The sequence below is a fragment of the Strix aluco genome, chromosome 28 (assembly GCF_031877795.1).
Source record: "Strix aluco isolate bStrAlu1 chromosome 28, bStrAlu1.hap1, whole genome shotgun sequence".
Classification (NCBI taxonomy): Eukaryota; Metazoa; Chordata; class Aves; order Strigiformes; family Strigidae; genus Strix; species Strix aluco.
The window spans coordinates 4,654,581-4,673,981 of NC_133958.1; the positions used below are offsets into that span (position 1 = coordinate 4,654,581).

The following is a 19,401-nucleotide window of genomic DNA, read 5'->3' on the forward strand; positions in this document are numbered from 1 at the left end:
AACTCGTGCTCTCCATAACCTACCTCACAGGGATGTTGTGAGGCTTAAAGAATGCAGAAGTCTCTTGCTAATGCCTGTCAGAGTATTTCTGTCGTTTATCCAGTGGCCCAGATGGTGGCATCTAGCAAAGGTTTTTAGCCTACTGTAAGTTGGAAAACTCCATTTTGTTGTTGAGATGCTGGACTGTGCAGCGAAAGCAGAGGCTGAGCTGTGTTGGATGTCACAAGGAGGTGTCCTGCAGCACCTCTTAACACCAGGCTCTGGGCAAAGCAGAACTGGCAAGTTCTGGTTTTTTTCCTCATCAGTGTATTACAATTTGCAACAAAGCAAGGCAGGCTCTTTAAACTCTATGTAAACAAGGAAAAATCCCAAAACTCACTCGCATTCACTGCTTGTCAGTTTTGTGGGATATTTTAACAATAACATTCCAACAAAGTAAACAAACAGATTTTTCTTTGACTCCTGCAGGTGCTCTGCCTTTGCTTACAGCTGAATTTTGGCCAATGAGATACAATTCCCTTACTCTAATGCATTTTTTTTTTAACGTTACAGAGCAGGCTTTTCTGTAAGCAGCCTTACTTTCTGCAGGTGCCCCAGTGAGTAACAGATGCTTTGAAACAGAGTAGGGCAAGACGCTCTCCATAAGGAAGAGCTCACAGCAACCCTCCTGAGCTCAAGGTCTCATTAATAGTGAACTTTTTCCCCTTCCCAACTTTAGAAAGAAAAGACGGTGCTAATCCATAAGAGAACATCCCTGTGGCAACTCACTGTTCTGCATGCAGTTTAATATCACAGCCATGCTCATCTGTACATCTTTTTTTTGAGCCGAGATGGTTCATTCCTCCTGGTCCAAGCTTTCTGGCAGAAGCACTTCGGTGCCCGAGCCACCCTGCTGCTTGTGCTTCAGCCCCAAGGCCCGGGTCACCAGCCTCTTCGCCACGGCCGTGTCAGTCTGGGGTCTTTCTTTTGCAAGGTGAAGGAGCTCTAGGTGAAAATGGGTGAAAATCATGAAGTTAGTGCTTGTTCAGGAGCAGGCTCGTGGCTAAACCATAGGACTTGCAGACAAAAAGGCTGATTTTATTTCCTTAGTTCCTTTGCAGAGCATGAGTGACTCGTTCTATCCCTACCCAGGAACTTGCCTTTTCTTTTAAAAAGACATGCCTCCAGATTTCTACTTAAGATTTTTCAATGACAGCTCAAAAACTATTTAGCTACAATTAAGCTCCAGGCTTCTTCTGCAGTGGTAGAGAATTGTTCCCCATTCGCTTCCAGGAGCAGCTTCCCACCCCCTTCCTGGCAAAATTCAGCAAGTCCCATCTCTGAGAACAAAATGAAGGCACACAGTCCAACCCATTTATCCATGCACAGGAAAGTTAGTCTAAACTGAGATCAAATCAAAACCAGCAGTCTAAATCCTTAGAAAACAGCAAGAAAAAAAAATCTGCATTTTAAAAAAAATAGCTAAATATATCCGATGCTTTGGGAAAGCCCTTGGGCCAGTCACCTCCATTTTCTGGTAGACACCTGGCTTGCTACAGTTTCATCTTACAAGAAATGAATACACCAAAACTTTACCAAGTCCATAGTAGTCTGGATTTGGCAATTACCTAATCATTTATCAGCAACTGTTTGCAAATTTATTATTCAGTTAGCAATGGGGGCTTTGCTTGCTTTTTCAGAAGTTTTATTAATTAAAGGCAGCCCATCAGCAGCTTAAAGAAAAAGAGGCAGACTCAAAGCATCCACAGCTTGGAAAATAAAACTGCCACTCTTTCTTGATAAAGCTCAAAAAACAAAAAAACAAAAAAAAAAAAAAGAGACACTGTCAGCTAATTAAAATCCAAATTTGTATTTGGAGAAAAAAAATTGCTACTTAAACTGAATATAAACAGAGTTTATATATAATGTTCCCCAGGAGGAGTTTCTGACCTGATTCAGAATTGTGCCAATAGGCTTCAGCAGCAAGAATCAGGAAGTGGGAATGAAAACAGATGAAGGGGAGAGTGCAAGAACAAATCCAATTCTTCGACCTTTTCATTTAAATCTAGCAATCTTAAAAACTCAGGAACTTCTGACTGTGACAGTGTCCCTTTAAAGCGTTAATACTGAAATCTGTTCCAACTGCAATGTACTGTAGGAATCACGGTGTAGTTGTACCTTCAGCAAAGTCTCTGCTGCTACAAGATTCACAGCATTTCTTTACTGTGGCAAGTGTAACTGATTACAGTATGATTTTAAAAGGCAATAAAATAAATAAAACAATGTTAATGGCTAAGCTTAACGATTTCTTCCTTCACCTGATACTGAATAAAATTATGCCAACCACAAAATGTAACTGCTATCGGTTTTGTCTCCTCTATCACCTTTAACCCTGCAGAGTAATAGATTTGTCTTCCTGCAGCCGCCCCCCCGCTGAACAACGCGACCGGTCGCTTAAAACTTTACACAAGAAGCAAAAAACACAACAAAGACTGAGCCTGAATTTCAGCAAACCACTTTTAGCTGAAAACAAAAAGCAACAGGATTTGATGCTTTTTTTGATTCAGTCCTTGTAGAGCAGGAGAGAGAGTGACCGAAAACTTAAGCGCAGGTACCAGCTGTAGTTCTCTCCTGTAAATAGAATATAACATCGGTCTTGTTCTGCCCATTTGTTTTTGCTGTTGCATTCACCTGTGGCAGCCACTCCTGCCTGCTGCAAACAGGCACAAACCAGCATTACTGATGCAGTTTTAACATAACTATGATAGAGGTGGCTGAAAATGCTGGAAAAAAAGAAATAATGCACCTGCAGGCTTTTACTGAAGACTCTACACGACATCTCACTGTCCTGCAATGCCAATAAAGCTATAAAAAAACCAAAAAAAAGAAATACTGGTCCTTAATATATATATTTTCCCATTTAACTTGTTGTCGTGACCGCTCAGGATATAGAAGACCCGTAAACAAAGCAATACTAATAATAATTTCAAAAAAGAGTCTTACTTGGTCGCTGAAGTGCCTTGATTTTACTCTGCTTTGTTGCGTGGATCAACGGTCGGATCTTTAAAGAAGGGTAACGTCGCCCCAGGGCTTGAGATGCTTCAGAGAACAAAAATTGCTGAAATTAGCAGCCTGAATATTGGTGGCTTTAATCATAAAAATCAGTACACGGCATGAGAACACCGAATCATCCGCGCTTCAGCAGCTGTTGTGTCCTCTCAAGGCTTGTACTAAAGCAGCTAAACTCATTCTGGTCACCTCAGGCTTACACCCCCCGTTCCTCAGGCAGGAGAGTCCCAGGGAAATATAAACACCTTTCAGGGAAATATAAACACGTTTTCAAAGACAGCTCCGTCGCTATTAGACTCAAGCCCAAGAAAACAGCACAAGCTTTTGGGCTCCGTACGCTGCTGGATGGAAACTTCTCTTGGGGCAGCCCTGACCCGAGCTTGGGGCGTTTGTCCCCGCAAGGGTCAGTTTGCCAGAGCCTGAGGGCCCCAGGTTATCGTGTGCTCACAGGATTGTGTCTAGTTACAGGAGGAAAAAAAAAAAAAAAAATGAAGTGGCAAACCAGATGAATTTCTAGAAGTGCAGCGCGAGTCGCTCCCTGTACAAAAGGCGCCCTGGTTATTCTCCAAGCCCATTAAAAACCTGCTGTTCTTGCACAGCAGTTTCCACACGCCACCACGGCAATTCCAGCTTCTCAAGCCTTAAAAGCCTTTCAAGTTGGAAGCGCGCAGGGAGAAAGACGCGCCGAACCGTGACTCCCTTTGGCAACAGCTTCGCTCGAGCGCAGGACGCGGCGGACACGCGCTGCAACCGGGGCTGTGGGAGCAGAGAAACCCCGGCAGCGCTCGGGTCCTCCCGTCCCGGCCACGAATCGAGTCACCCTACCTGCAGACAGGCTGGAGAAGATTCCCAGGGCGTGTGTATCATCGACCCACTGGATTTTGAAACCGCTCTCGCTAAAATGAAAAGACAACGGAATAATATTCATTAGTGAGAAAGAAAAATCCCCACGCAGTAAAACCCATCGGCCACCTTGAGTGATCAAGAGCACTTTGTATTTTTATGTAGACAGCTGCTGCTTTTCAAAGCGTTATACCCGTTTTAGGTGAGGGGAAAGAGAAGGAATGGAAGGATCAGAACATTAAATGTGCCCCTTTCAAGGCCACAATGTACGATCCCCACATCAGCTGCCCCCAAGAACTCTCCTTTCCCTCTTAAAGAAACCCTTGGCCAAACTCAACCTCAATTTCAGGGACTGTCTCATAACACAAAAATCCTGTTTGTCGTTTATGTAGCGCTTTACAAACACCACCCAATTGCTCAGACATCTACAATAAAAAGCAAGTGATTTATAAAAGCGGTTTACAAAGCTTAGGGTGAAGAGACCGATGTGAAAAATCTAATAAAGCGTCAGTGGAAAATGTGAGTTTGGGAGTTCGAAGGTTTTCCTGCAGCACCGGGAATACAATCGACTGCTCAGATTAGATCCATCAATTTTCAGCTCAGTTTCACAGCGAGGGGAAAAAAAACACATTAGAGGAAACACGCACAGACAGTAGCTCATTTAAAATGTAAATCATGTTTTTTAATTTAAGGGATCCGAAGAGGTGAAGTGTTCACATCTAATCCACCAGGTCTATCAAGAGAGGAGGAGGATGGTGGGAGGAAAACAGGGAGAGGTGCCTGCAGACCGTGTCTGCGCTCTCTGGCAGCAGTGACAGTAATTCAGAGCTGCTGTTTGTCACAACTTTGTCCTGGTCCTGCCACTAACCCAGCGTCACTCCCTTCGGCACAAGGCTCTGTTCCCCATATTTACATAATAAATCTTATCTCCAACAGCAGGATTGAGCCCTTTTTCCTGCAAAGACTTATGTAAGCAAGTGATTTCACTCAGGCACCAAGACACAATGACAAAGAAGCTCCCAGGAAGCACCTAAAGACTCTCACCAAAGCCAGAGCAGAAGGAATAAGCCTGCACGCAGGTAACTATGACAGAGCCCTGAAGAACCATGTTTTAAATCCTGTGTAAACTGCCGGAAAGCGTCCTTTAAGGCACAGAAAGTGTAAGACATAAGGGCACGAAGGCAAAGCTAAAATTCAAAATCCATCAGATTCTGTTGTGCATTCAAGCCTGAATACTGCTGCCCCCACGCCCCCCGATGCGCTCAGGGTCTCGGAGAGGTACTCACTGGAAATCCGAGAACACTTCTAACAGGTTCTCCGTTTTCAGTGATGGGGAGAAGTCATAGATTTCGGTTACGTGGCCAAAATCCCCCTCGCTGAGCTGTGCATCTCCGTAGCTGGAATAATCAACGCTGATCTTCTCAATGCTGATGTCCTTCACGGTTAAATAACCCACAATCTGAGAATATTAATAATAAGTAAAAATCAGACAATGTTTCACTTCAAAGAACAATCCTCCAGGGCCCCACCTCAGTCCCTGCAAACCACTTCTGCAGCCACACTCCTGCCAGCAGGTTCAGCAGCCGCAGGGACTCTCCTCCCACCCACAGACTAATTCCTTCCCCTCGGGCCCACTCCTGAGCCACCCTCTTTTCCCCAAAGTCTCTCCCCACGGCAACACCCCTGGCAAAACTCTACCTCTGCAAAGAGCTCTGCGGTACAGTCGTCCTCGAGGCCGCTCTGCCCGCGGCTGCCCGCGCTCTCCTCTTTATCTCCCGCAGACAAATGCGGCTCACGCCACAGCGCATCGGCCGAGCCCGAACACTCCTTGTCCTCCTCTTCCTCCCCAGGCACCTTCCCGCTGTGGTTCTGCACGGCAGCAGCCACCCAGTGCTCCTGGGCCTCGGGAGGCGGCGGGTCAGCACCAGGGACGCACTCGGGGGCGGCCAGAGGCTCATTTTGGGCTTCTGGGGGGTCCTGGTTCTGCTCCACCTGGGCAACGCTGGGGCACTCTTGGTCTTGGCTTTCCAGCTCGGAGAAACCCTTGTCTCCCTCCACCGCACCGGCGTTCACAAAGTCCTTGCCCTGTTCTTCAGGCGGCGACACGTTTCCGCCGCTCTCCAGGCTCTTGGCAGCAGCGCAGCTCTTATCTTGGTTTTCCAGTGTCAGCGACGCTGCACCCGACGCTGCCACAGCCGGGTCCGTACAGCAGCTCCTGCTGCGACTTTCTGGCAGGGGGGAGGTTTCGCCGCACTCCGACACACCGGCATCCCGGCTCATTTGGTCTCCAGCTTGCACTTGGCACAGGATTTTGCTCCCTTCCGGTATAATAGTGTTGTCACAGCTCGTATCTTGCTCTTCTGCTTCAACTGGGTTTTTATTGTGTACGGAAGAACCTGAACAGTCTTTATCCTGCCTTTCCTGCCCAGAGAAATCGTTACTGTTCTGTAACGACGGGACATCTGTACAACACGGAGGACATTCATCATCTGCATCATCGTTATTCTTCCCTGAAACACTCTCTTCGCCAGGCTCCTGTGGCTCGCCAGGGGCCAAGGAGACACCACCTGCGCTGCCTCCAGACTTGCCCAGCTCCTCCTGGGCGTCCCCAGCTGAAGCTTTAGGGCAGACGATTTCTTCTTGTGCCACGTCCCCCCTGCACTCGGTGCTCCCCACCGGGCTCTCCTGCTCCCCCCCTTCTGCCTTCTTGCGCATCGCCTTGGGGACGTACAGGGCTTTATCTGGCTTCTTCCTGGGAGGCCTTTTTATCCTGCCAGAGCCCACGCAGGCTCGAGAGTTGTCTCCGTGCATCTCCCCGCCGTGCCGCAGCCTGCCGCCTCGGCCCCCCCGGCCCCACGGCTGCGGAGGTCGCTGCGGTCTCGGGGGGTTGCTGCTGGGTTTTTGGTCGCTGGTCTCGGTGGGCAGCCTGGGAGAACGGCAAGACGTGAGCGGGGAGCAGTAACACGATGTTCACAAATAAGAGAGAAAAGGAAAAGCATCAAATCCACATAGAAATCAGTAGATAGAAGAAAAAAAAAAGACTCTCTGCTTCCTTAATGACTGGAAGATGCTGTCGGTAACAGCTGCCCTCCTCTTTGTGGGGAAGCACCACGCAAACTTTGTGTTTGTAAGCCTGAACAAACACCCCACGGCCACAGAAAGAGAAGCACCGTTACATCGACTGCGCCCCACCTGACGGCCGAGTGGCAGATGACCGTCCTCCTCCTCCATCCTTCTCCCACAGAAAAGCTGCTCAACAAATCCACGTTGTCCACGGTCCGGTGGATCAGGTACCTGAGGCGACTGGACAGAGGCGGGAACAGGAGCACTCTGAAACGAGAGAGGGGCCGAGGGCATCAGGAAGGAGAAGGATAGAAAAGGAGCAAGAATTTATTAATGTCTCTTTCCCCAGTCGTTCCCAGTGTAGGGTTTAAAATCAAGCCCAAAAGCCAAGCAGGACTTTCTGGTATTCAAGAGCCAAAATCCCCTCTTCATCCTCGACGTCTAGACAGAGGCGATCGCTTCGCACGTAGCAGCGGGAGCGCGGGGCGGCCGGGACTGCCCGGTCCTGCGGCTGGGACTCACGTTCCTGCCCGGACCCGTGCTGGGAACGGCTGGGAAGCACCAGCAGAAGGCTGCTCCCAGTCCCCTGCCTCCCAGTCGCCTGCCTCCCAGTCCGACCACGCTCCAGAAACCATCAACTACAAGAATATCGAACCAGCGAATAAACACCACGTTTGATTTCATCGCATTTAGACACGTTTTTACAATTTCAGTTTCGTTCCTGAGCGTTTTACACAGGTACTTTCTCTCTCAAACATTTTTTAAAAAGCAACGAAATAAATATTTAAGGTCTTCACAAGCTGGCAGGAAGCTGAACGAAGCAATCCCGCCCCTGCTCCCGTCGGACACCCTCTTTTGGGCCATCTCAAGGGTTTCAGAGGTCACTGGATCAGGAGCTGGGTCCAGTTAAATCCAGCCTGGCCAAAGACAAACGCCGCAGCGATCCAAGGTGACGGAGTTCCCTGCCGGGGAGGAGGATCCGGCGCGCAGGAAGCCCTCAGCAGAGAGGGGAAACAGTTTGATTACAAAACTATTCATTAGAACTCGTCAGGCCGACTAGCGAGATGGTGGAAGAGCCACCAGTGTCCCAAACGACTGCGCTGGAAGGAGCAGGGACAGAGACGGGCAGAGACCCCACACCGATCCCCGGGGATGCTCTGAGCCAGGCTGGGGGGAGCGGGTCACCCTGTGTAAAGACCCCACCGGCCCCTGCACCCAGGGGTGCTGTGGCAGAGCACCCACCTGTGGTGCTGCCCCTGCAGCATGAAGTGCTCCAGCTCCTCCGCGATCCTGCCCACGAACTCATCCTCGTTGGGCGAGAGGAAGACGCCGTCCATGCAGCGCAGCGCCAGGGTGGCAGCGGGCTGGAGGCCTGCGGAGGGCCAGGGCACATGGAGAGATGGTTGCCAGCCCCCTCGGGGGCCCACCACCCCCCCACCAAGCCGACCCCCCCTCTGCGTGCAACCCCGACCCCTGTCCTGGGCACCCCGAGCACCCCCACCACCATCCTGCTTTTCACACCATGTTACCCCTTTCCTGTGCACCCCAACACCATCCTGCTCTTTACACCACGTTACCCCCTTTCCTGTGCACCCCACCACAATCCTTTTTTACACCACGTTACCCCTTTCCCCGTGCACCCCAGCACCGTCCTGCTTTTTGCGCCACGTTACCCCTTTCCCTGCGCCCCCCCCCCCAGCACCGTCCTGCTTTTTACATCACGTTACCCCCTTCCTGGCGCACCCCTCTGCACCCCCTTTCCCCCCGACACCCCCGGGCACCCCCCTGCGCTGCTCCGTGCACCGTCACTCCCTTCCCCTGCCCCCCCAGCACCACGTGCTGCCTTTTACACCCTATTCCCCCCCCCATCCCCCTTCACCCCCACCCCCCGCGCTCCCCCTTTACTCACCCCCTTCCCCCTGCACCCCCCGACACCCCGCAGCCCCACCACACCCCCCGGGGGCTGCTCCGGGCCCCCCGGCCGGGTTCGCCCCCCCCTCCCCTCACCGCCAGGCCCGGCCGAGCGGCGTTTCCCGGTGCGGCGCCTGCGCCCGGACCCGGCTCCTCCCCCCCGGCACCGGCCGCCCCGCCCGGGGGGCGCGGACACGCGTGGGGACCCGCCCCCCCCCCCGTCCCCCCTCCCCATAGGGAGAAAAGCGGGTTTTTCCCCACGGGGGGGGCGGTCACGCGTGTCCAGGGAAGCGGGGGGGGGGGGGCAGCACTCTGGGGACCCCCGGGCTGACACCCGGGTCTGGTTCCTGGGGGGACCGCATAGCCCCAAAATGCCAAATCTTGCAAAAAAAAAAAGAAAAAAAAAAAAAAACGGTTTTGCTGATGCGCAGGGGGAGCAGATACCACCCCCAAAAGCTTTAAACTGCCACTTGCTCCTTTTCCTTGGCCCAGTTTCCCCAGAAAGAAATTCCTGCTTTTCCAACAGCACACAGGTTCCTCCAGCCAAAAATCCCCGTTTTTAAACCATTTTTTCTTTCTTAGGGAGCCCGTGGCACAGAGCAGTTCGGATGCCGAGAGCCTGAGGTTTGGGGCGACTAACTGGAGATTTGGGCCTGTTTCAGAAGAGCCCAGGTGAAACCAGTGAGACCCAACATTTCTAAAGTCTCCTCCAATTCCTTCATGAGTTGACGCATAAATCCGGGGGGGGCAGTTTGCCCCCGGTGACAGTTTTGGGAAGAGTAAGGGCCTCCAGAATTTCCAACATGGCTCAGAACCAAACCAAGGGCAGCCTCCCATCACCTGGCTGCTTTCCCGGGGTACAATCCGTCCCCCAGCTCGGTCCCCATCGCTGCTCAGCGGAGGTGGCACCGCAGGGCCCTGAGCCGCTCCCAGCTAAGTCGCTGCTCAACACGGGAGCGAGCTCGATGCAAACGAACCGCACGGTTCGTTAGCGATACGCTCAAAGGTAACGAGTGTCCCTCATTATTTCTCTTGTAGGGGTGGAAAAGAGCCGTGTCTGGGCTCCTTCACGCGCTCAGAGACACGGGGACAAGGCCGAGGCAGCACGGCCGGTACGTCAGAGCCATCCCCACGCTGGTGTGGGGAGAAGTTCTGGCTTTGCTCTCCCAAAAATCCTCCTCGGCAGGGTGAATGTCTGCTGCCTCTCCCCCCATAGCTGACTGATTGCTCAAAATTACCATATAGATTGAGAAAGCCAGGCTGGTGATTTCACAAGAGCTTCTGCCAGGCTCCTCCAAGCATCTGGAGACCCTCATCCAGTCTCGACCCCTGTCTGGAGCTGCTTTCTTTGGAGACCAGCCCTGGCTCCTGATGATGAGAGCAGCTGATGTTTCCAATTTGGGAGCAAAGTCAGGCAAAACAGCAACCTACACCAGCTACATCCCACTCCCCTCCCCTGCGCCGTTTCCCCCCTTTCTCTGCTAAATCCATTCCTCCTAAACCTGAAAGAAAAAAAAAAAAGTCACTCTGGGGGGCAGCAGCCATCCCCTGCCCCACCTGTGCCCCCAGACAGGCTCCTCCTGCCACCCGGCTGGGAAGGGAGCGATGGGCACGACTCTGCATCCGTCTGCAGCGACTGCACCAACCACCCGCACGCCCAGTTAATTCCCAGAGTCTTTCCCATCCGCCCCAGGCCAACATCATAAAATGTGCATCGATTTTGTGACTGCACAGAGTGAAACCTCGCCCTTTCCCCAGCCTTCCAGCATCCTCTCTAACCTACACGGGTACGAGCAGGGAGGCACAATTTCCAGCCCAGGTTTGAGATGCGAAATCCCTGCTCTCCTTTTCCTCTAGAGCCAGGCTGAGATAACGCCCCGAACACAGGGCCAGGGCACAGGCTTCCAGGACGGGAGCTACGTGTGCTGCAAAGCGGAGTCAGGGCACGTGGTGCCACCGTCCCGTGTCCCCAAAGCGCAGCGGTGCTGGCAGCGGGCACCCACACAGCCTCGGGGGGCAGCGGAGCCCCCCCTTACACCGCTGCTGGCCTTTACCTGCGAGCAGGATTGACCCACAGGCTTGTCTCTCCACGGCAGACTCTCCAGGAGCAGTTTAGGCTCATGGTAACCGTGTTAAATATCTCTGGGGTGCTCGCTGTTCATCCCTGGGGCAGGAGCTACACGGGGAAGAAAAGAAAAGAGGAAACACCCTGCAGAGCTGGAAGGAGCTTAGAGTCCAGGAGTGTGGCGGGAGGATGGGACCACGCACACTGTGGCTTCAAATGGGATTTTTATCCACGCAGGGCTGGGCATAGAGGGGTACAGGAGCAGGCAAAGCACAGCAGCACCTGGTGAGGTGCTTCAAGCCGTCCATAGAGGGGCCAGCGGCAGCCACCTCAGGTCCCCCTTCCCCAAACACACGCTTCCTCCGAGTCCCGGCCAGCCCCAACAGCTCAGCTCCGCGTCGCAGCACGGTCCCACCAGCCTTGGCTGAGCTCTCAGGACAGGCTGCCAGCTGCTGCCCCTTCTCTGTCATGAACAGCCTCCAATTTCCATTTAAATTGAGATTTTAATGCTCCTTTTCCCCTAGTCCCTGTGTATCCAGGCTTAGGGAGTGCCTGATGGGCCCTGGACACCTCTCCCTAGTAATGATCTCTCTCTTCATGTAACCAGGCACCTAATGAGATAACATTGGGGCCCTGATACCTCCACAGCAGCAGAGGGACATCAGAGCATTAAAGATGCCAGTTTGTTCCTTAACCCCACAATCCAACTCACACCGAATGGGATTTGTGCTCCTATTTACTCATTTTATTCTCATCTAGACTGCTGAGTGCTGACAGCTGCGCTCACCCCGACAGCCCAAAAAAAACCCACCCGTCTTCACAACCTGCCTGCAGGGTGAGCCAGCGCTGGTGCCCCCAGTTCACCCACAGCAAAACCAGAGCTCCAGAGAGTGAACTGGTTTACCTGGGATTACAGGGCAGAACAGAGCCACAGCACGCACGAGCCCTGACTCATGGTCCCTGCTCCGGGATCAGCCCCAGGTAGGAATTCATTTCACCCACCTCTGAAGTACAGGCAGGGATGTAGCAGTACGCTGCACGACTTTAGGATGGGAGGAGGAGGAGGAGGATGCTTCCCAGTGGAACTGCAGAGGAGACCTGTGCAGGAAACCCACAGCAGGAAAAAAAGAAACCCATCCTGAAGCCAAAAAAAAAAAAATCAAGGTGTATTTTTGCCAAAGCAAGCCCGAGTTACACCAGTTTGGAGCTGTTGTCCATTTCCCAGGCTGACCACAGAAATGTCTGTGATGTGCAGAGGCTTTTTCCATAACCTGGACGTTTTTGGTTTAGCTCCTTGTCACCACCTCACGTCTCCTGATGCCAGGAAGGTACCAGCCACGCGTGTGGCCGGAGGAGTCCCGGGGAAGATGCCTGGCTGGAGGGAGCTGCTGCACTGCACCTCTGGTAGGAGAGCCCCAGCGCTTGGGGGACTGCAGAGTGTCCCCCAACACAGGTTAAATGGGCAAAAAAAAAAAATGGATCATACCACCCCCACCATTGTTTTTCCTTTGCAGGTTCACCCTGCATCACAGGTAACATCGAGCTACTTGCTTTTCTCCAGTCTCTTTACAGTCAGGAATTAAGCCCCAGGACTTTGCCACGAGTAAACTCTTCAAAAACAGGGAGGCCAGAACAGTATCACTTCAAAAAAAAAGCTGGGTATTCTGACTCCATCTCACCACCAAGCCAGGAGTCCCAAAGTAAAGCACAACCACGCTACACGTGCTGCAACACCCTGCTTTCAGCGTGGGAAATCACCACGTACCCTGCAGCAACGTCCAAATGCGATCGGTCGCGTTGGGCCTCCTAAAAACACACCAGGTGATCGTCCCCCTCTCAGCACAACAACTCCTTCTCTACGTTAGGCTGTATCGTCCTCCCAGAGCTGAAAATCCCCGAGACTGTCTCGGTTTTGACAGCTAGCCACCACTGCCACGGGGAGATGGTTCTACACGAAGTTGAGTCTTATCAGCGCTTCCCTAGAAAAATCCACGCATCGACCTTGGAGATACGGTGAGCTCTGCTCCCCTCCCACGCTGATTATGCTGTAACTTGACTATAATTGGGCTCTATTTAATAATTACCGTTACTCCGTAATTATCACTTTCTGATTTTTCTCTTTGTTAGCGTTCGCTGGGGAGGGGGAGAGGCTTTTCTGCTGTGCCAGGGAGCTAAAGATGTCTCAGATTCAAGACGACGTGGCTGTGCCGCTTGCTGCTGCGGTGTTTAACCAGGCACCGATCAAAACACCTTTCTGAAGTCAACCATGTCACAGTGAAATGCTGGGGGCTGTTCACTTGCTGTTTCTACCCCCAGCTAACCAGACACAAGCTCCCATACGCACAGGAGAGGCTAATTAAAGAGTACAGGGGAGCAAGGAGTGCTTCTTAAGAAGCCATTATTATTGAAATGAGACAGCAAGGGAGGCAGTGTGGAAGGATCCTTAATGAAATGGGGGAGGAAGGGAATTAAGAGGGAGAACAAAGTAAAGGGGGGAAGAAATAGTCTAGGAAAAGGAGGAGGACCTGACTGATGGAAGATGTGGCGGAGGCGCAGAAACCAAAACAGCAAAGTTCTTGCTTTAACATCTGATTTTCTCCTCTACCCCCAGAGTCTGAAGGGCTCAGACACCCTCATTCCCAAAGGCTCCAAGCAAACGGTCCCACGTCCTGGGGTTAAAACACAGTTTATGTTCATCCTAGACTGCGCTCACCTGTGCAAGTCCCAGCTTAGAGAGCCTGGCTCTTGCTCCAGGGGCCAGCAGAGACCTTTAGCACCCCGAATCCTTCCCTGCAACATGCTCCAGACAAGCTGCAACCCAGCACAGCCTCGGGGCTCCAGGAGAGGTGGCTGCATACCTGTCCAGACCTGCAGGATAATTTGCCTGAGCAACAGAGACAGTCAGAGGCAAGCTGGGGAGAGTTATCCTAGCAAGGCCCTCACCTCCTTCCTGCACAGCCCACCAGAAACGGGGGTTTCCCCAGCTACAGGCTGTTCTGCAGCACAGCACCATCCCACCAAGCCCAAGGCAGGCTTATCTAGTTCTGCCAGCAGCAGTTCTCACCAAGGAAGCAGTTGCATTTGGCTTGTGCCCATTTGGCAACCTTGGGCCGACGGCCTCTGGGACACGGGCAGTGGCAAAACCAGCCTCTCTCCCCACAAGCACAGCTGCGTTGCTACTTCACTGACTACAGAGGAGAGGCTCAGCAGACCACACAAGTCTGCTTTCTCAGCTGAAGTCACAAGGAAAGTGGATTTCGAGGCCTTGCATTGTCATCTTCTGCAGAAAGCATTTTTCCATGGGTCACCTAGAGAGAGCAGCGACACAGATCTCTACTGCCCACCTGGGCTGGATCTGAAACTGAGTTACAAGAACATGTATCTGAACCCCCTGAGCCATCTGGAAAAATCACTCTGGCTATTCCACACTTATTAACGCAAACTCCTGCCCGGAGTACAATATCCATGTTATCCTCAACCTCCTCAGAAAACAGGCAAGCGCAGTAGCGTCCCTGCTTCCATCTCTCAAGACCATCCCACCACCCTGTTCCCAACGCCGTCTCAATCGAACGCGTTGCTGGTGAGAGGTGTAATCTTCTCCAGCGAGACAGCCGTTTCACACTCCACGTGTGTCACTGCAGGGCAGGTGTTGTGAGAGGGCTCGGAGACCTGAGAAACCTTGTCAGAGGACACCTCGTTGTTTTCCATCTGCAGAGCAGCATGGGGGAGAAGCTGGGGGTAGCTGAGGGTCACCACTTCCTTCTGGTACGTGGTGTCGTGGTGGTAGGAGACCAGCTCATTGCTGAAGTTCACTGTCTCCACTGCATTGCTGGGGCAAAGGCAGCCACAGCCCAAGATGGTGGTAAAAGCTCTCCGGAAGTCTGCATTGAAGGCATAGATGATGGGATTGAGGGAAGAGTTGGCCCACCCAAACCAGACGAAGGTGTTGAAGACAGTCTCACTGACACAAGGTAGCTCCCCTGGCTTGTGCAGGTCATGGTTACAGAAGGGTACCATGCAGTTGAGCACGAAGAAGGGCAGCCAGCAGAAGACAAAGACGCCCATGATGATGGAGAGGGTCTTGAGGACCTTGGTCTCCTTCTTGAAGGAGTTCTTCAGGGAGGCCTCGTGAGGGCAGTCGCCACTGTGGCAATTTTGGGCATGTTCCACTGCCCTCTCCAGGGAGGAGATCCTGCGGATCTGCCTCTGGGCAATGCGGAAGATGCGGGTGTAGGTCACAATCATGATGGCAACAGGGATGTAGAAGCTAATGAGAGAAGATGAGATGGCGTAAGTCCTGTTGAGGCTGGAATCGCAGTTCTCCTCCTCCCCGGTGATGTTAAAACCTGGTTCCTGTCGGCTAAGGAGCTCACGATCCTTGTGCCACTTCAGCTGCACAGGGATGAAGGAAATCAAGAGGGACAGTAGCCAAGCCACTCCGATCATGATGAAAGCCACGTGCTGCGTCATCTTCCTCTCATAGCGGAAGGGGCTGGAAATGGCCCAGTAACGGTCCACGCTGATGATGCACAAGTTGAGGATAGAGGCTGTGGAGCACATGATATCAAAAGCCACCCAAACATCACAGAAAGCCCCAAAGGGCCAGAAACCCACCACCTCGGTGGCAGCCTTCCAGGGCATCACCAGTACAGCCACAAAGAGGTCGGACACGGACAAGGAGATAACAAAGAAATTTGTGACCTTAGAGCGCAAGTGTCTGAACTTGACCACAGCCACACACACCAGGGTGTTGCCCAGGAGCGTGGAGAGGATGAGAAGGAGAAGTAAAGCAGCTGTCACCACACGGAAGGACAAGTTGGAGTTGCCTTCCTCTGCCCAGCTCTTCCTACTGCTGGTGTCATTGATCACATCCTGCCCATCTCCTTCTGCGGAGGAGTAAAATCCATCCATGGGTTCCCCTTTGTTCCAGTCCCTTGAGAGGTTTCACAGCTGTTCAAGTACCCTTCAGCATCCAAACCCCCTTTTTACTGCTCCGCTGCCATCTCGGAAGCACCAACTGCAATCCTCCCAGCCGGACGCAAGGAAAAGTGCTTGAAGCTCTCGCTCCTTTCCAAATCTGCTGCTGACAGCGTGGCGTTTGGGTTTTTTTCCCTATTGCCTCCCACCCCACTTTTCTTTCTTTGCAGCCTGCCGTTCACAAAGAGCTGGCACTCACCTCCGGCACTCAAGCAAGCTGGGAGGGTTTTTGCTGCAAGCCTTCCTCCCTCTCCTCTCAGCAGCTCTTCACCCGTTGGCGATCTGGTGCCTGCTACAGGATCCCAGTCAAACCCTTCTGCGCTGGCCAGGCTGGGACTTGCTGCCAGACGCAAGAGGGAATCTGAGCTCTCTCTGCTCTTCCAGACGGACCTTCCCTGCTCATAAACCAGGCTGCTCGGCTGTCTGCTCTTCCCTCTGTTGCTGATTGCCTCTGGATTTCACACAGGTGAGATCCTTCTGTGCCGCACACCAGGTCCCCAACACACCAGGTGGGTTCTCGAGCCCAGAAGAACATGGCACGGGGAGTCCGCAGCTGACAGGGTAAGTTGCTTGGGAATTAGGCGATAGGATCGAAGGGGTAAAATAACAAACAGTCAAGTGGGATTTGAGGGTCTTCAGTGCAAATCAGGATGGAAATTCAGTGTGCTTCATCTCTGAGTAAGACACGCCTGAATTCCCTGCGCAGGCATTGAGCCACAGCTCAGACATGACCCGAGAGCAGTTACTCCCCCCATCCCAAGCTGTCCAGCTGATTGTGGTACAAAACTGGCATTTACTTTCCACTGCAAAATTCCTTCAGGTCCACAGATTTTAAAAAAGGAAAAAAAACCACACATTTTTTTCTTTCTGAAAGTATCAGACAGCACAGTTTTCAGTCTTTCTTTCAGTAGAAGTTACCTGTAGAACCAAAGAGGATACTGAACATCACTACTTTTTTTTTTTTTATCCTGAATAAACATGAGTACTTTCAGTGAAGTGATATAAGGTAGCTTCTCTTTCAAGTTCATCATTTTTTAATTCCTAGCCAATTCCACAGTAGCTATCACCTCAGTGATCGACTGACAGCTGCAAACATTAACCAGAAAATCAAGATGTCTTCCCAGCACAGTACCCAGCCCTGTCAGCAAACTGGGGTCACCCTGAGAGATCTCCTCACTACCCTTAAACCATCTGTCAAGAAGCACAGGAACAGCTCTGCCTCCCCATGCAAGGGCTGAGCAGAGCCCCACAGCCCCAGCCTGTCGTGCCAAAGGCTGGGGCACAGCCTGATACTCTGCCGGGGCTGAAAAACGGCCATCACAGGTGTTGTGGTATCACAGAACTGGGGGCAGCTCCGGAGGAATGAGCAGGGGTACTCCCCCTAAAACTACTCCTCTTCCTACCCCCTAAAGCTCTCACTTCAGACTGACAAGCAAATGCCTCTGCAAGATTCTCCCCTCTTGAGGGGGAAAACAACACAGTATTAGGAACCAGCTCTGACCTACTAAGGCACAGTTTAGCCTTGGAGGCACTTGGAATCCATCACTTTGTAAGCAAAAGGGCTCCTTTGATCAAGAAATGTCAGAGAAGTCCTTTAAGAGGCAAATTTCCTCGAGAGCCAGCTCTGTAAGAGCTGCTTAAATGGGGACCTGCTTTTGAGAAATGCCTTGCTGGTAAACCAGCCAAGGTGGGAGAGAGCAGCAAGGGTTTTCCCCAGTCAAACTGAAAAAACAACCAGGCAGTTCGGCACTAATTCACTCATTACACTAATAGCTGCTGTAGTGTATCACGATGACCTCTGCCTTTGCTCCTCGCATACACCACTTCTGAAGAAAGCAGCAGCCAATCTATACAGCGTCAGCTCAGCTGCACTGAGATTTAATTAAGCTGACCCTGCAACCCAGGCTTTGCATAAGCCCAGATAGAGCAGGAGCTGCTCAAGAACAACTTTCCAACAAGAGCGCAATTATTCTTTTGAAGATACAGCACCAAGCAGCTTACTCCTAAAGTAAACAGCACGCTTGCTTTGTGGCAGGTTAAAGGAACTTGTTGCCAGCATGTCACAGCATTTACTTCTGAAGGCTTTGTTTAATTAAGCCTCATTAGTTCTACCGTCTGCAGCCTGCTCCTGCCAAGTGCCTATGCCAGGAAGAGCAGCTAGATGGCACCAGCAGCCGGCTCATGGCCCAGCACTTCCCTGTGGGCCAGGCCAGCTCCTTCCCAGGATCCCAGCCGAGGAAGAGGAGGGCCACCCAACTGCCCAGACACCGCAGCACCCTGGCAGTGCAGTGACCCGTGCAGATGCACCGTCCTTTGTGCCCCGAAGGGCGTTTTTCTCATATTCCCTCTGCAGGGCACAACTATTTTTGAGATCTAAGTTGCAAGAGCCCAACAGCAGGATGCTTTCACTGGGCCTCGAGAGGGCGGCGATGGCAGGTGACCTGTCACACAGCATTAAATCACCAGGCTTGGGCTGGCCGCTTACCGCACACTCGGGTCACACACGCTGAGCCAGGAGCATTCCAGGAAATCATTCCTCAGAATCACAGAATCATTCAGGTTGGAAAAGACCCTTGGGAGTCCAACCCTCAGCCCGACTCTACACAGTTCTCCCCTACCCCACATCCCCCCACAGCTCATCCAAAGGCCCTTAAACACACCCAGGGATGGGGACTCCACCCCCTCCCTGGGCAGCCTATTCCACTCTCTGACCACTCTTTCTGGGAAAGATTTTTTCCTCCTGTCCGGTCTGAACCTCCCCTGTTGCAGTTTAAAGCCGTTCCCTCTTGTTCTGTCACTAATTCCCTGGGAGAAGAGACCAGCACCAATCTCTCTACAACATCCTTTCAGGGAGCTGTAGAGTGATGAGGTCTCCCCTCACCTTCTCCTCCTCACACTGAACAGTCCCAGCTCCTTCAATCTCTCCTCACAGGATTTATTCTCCAGGCCCTTCCCCAGCCTCGTTGCCCTCCTCTGCCCTCGCTCCAGCCCCTCGAGATCTCTCTCGGATTGAGGTGCCCAAAACTGGACACAACCCTCCAGGTGTGGCCTCACCAGTGCAGAGCACAGGGGGACTATCACCTCCCTGCTTCTGCTGGTCACGCTATTTCTAAATCCAAGCCAGGATGCCGTTGGCTTTCTTGGCCACCTGGGCACACTGCTGGCTCATGGTCAGCTGCCTGTCAATGAGAACCCCCAGATCCTTTTCTTCCAGACAGCTCCAGCCACACCTCCCCAAGCCTGTAGCCATGCAGGGGGCTGCTGTGGCCCAAGTGCAGGACCTGGCACTTGGCCTTGTTGAAGATACAAGGAAGCCTTCCTCCTCCTTAGGAGCTGAAAAACATCTTAAAGAGAGGATCTCACCCCTGCACACAACTTATACCGAGGCAGACGTTCAAAGCTGGGCTGGCGGGGGGAAGAGGGGATGGGAAGGGATCCAAGTTGTTACCCAACTTCTCAGAACACACCTAATGAGGAAAGGACCGTTAGCGCTG

General features: G+C 52.3%; 2 protein-coding genes across 2 annotated transcripts; both read right to left on the reverse strand.

Moving 5' to 3' along the window:
• Positions 1-764: 764 nt before the first annotated feature.
• Positions 765-9,111, reverse strand: R3HCC1 (R3H domain and coiled-coil containing 1). The gene is made up of 8 exons (XM_074808099.1): positions 8,962-9,111; positions 8,197-8,326; positions 7,084-7,221; positions 5,590-6,817; positions 5,178-5,350; positions 3,874-3,944; positions 2,983-3,078; positions 765-984 (listed from the first exon to the last, which is right to left on the reverse strand). Exons 1-8 carry the CDS (start codon positions 9,098-9,100, stop codon positions 836-838), a joined length of 2,124 nt encoding a protein of 707 aa, XP_074664200.1. The 5' UTR covers positions 9,101-9,111; the 3' UTR covers positions 765-835.
• Positions 9,112-14,487: 5,376 nt separating this feature from the next.
• On the reverse strand, positions 14,488-18,479 carry LOC141916041 (D(1) dopamine receptor-like). The gene has a single exon (XM_074808104.1). The coding sequence runs from the start codon at positions 15,839-15,841 to the stop codon at positions 14,492-14,494; it is 1,350 nt and encodes a 449-aa protein (XP_074664205.1). The 5' UTR covers positions 15,842-18,479; the 3' UTR covers positions 14,488-14,491.
• Positions 18,480-19,401: the final 922 nt, after the last annotated feature.

Bases quoted from the DNA above. Each gene is read 5' to 3' on its own strand.
- R3HCC1 (XM_074808099.1), bottom strand. From the start codon at position 9,100: ATGGGGAGGGGGGACGGGGGGGGGGGCGGGTCCCCACGCGTGTCCGCG. The intron at 7,222-8,196 runs GTGGGTGCTCTG...CTCTCGTTTCAG, and splicing joins CTGCAGGGGCAGCACCACAG to AGTGCTCCTGTTCCCGCCTC. The intron at 5,351-5,589 runs GTAGAGTTTTGC...TAATATTCTCAG, and splicing joins CCGCAGAGCTCTTTGCAGAG to ATTGTGGGTTATTTAACCGT.
- LOC141916041 (XM_074808104.1), bottom strand. From the start codon at position 15,841: ATGGATGGATTTTACTCCTCCGCAGAAGGAGATGGGCAGGATGTGATC.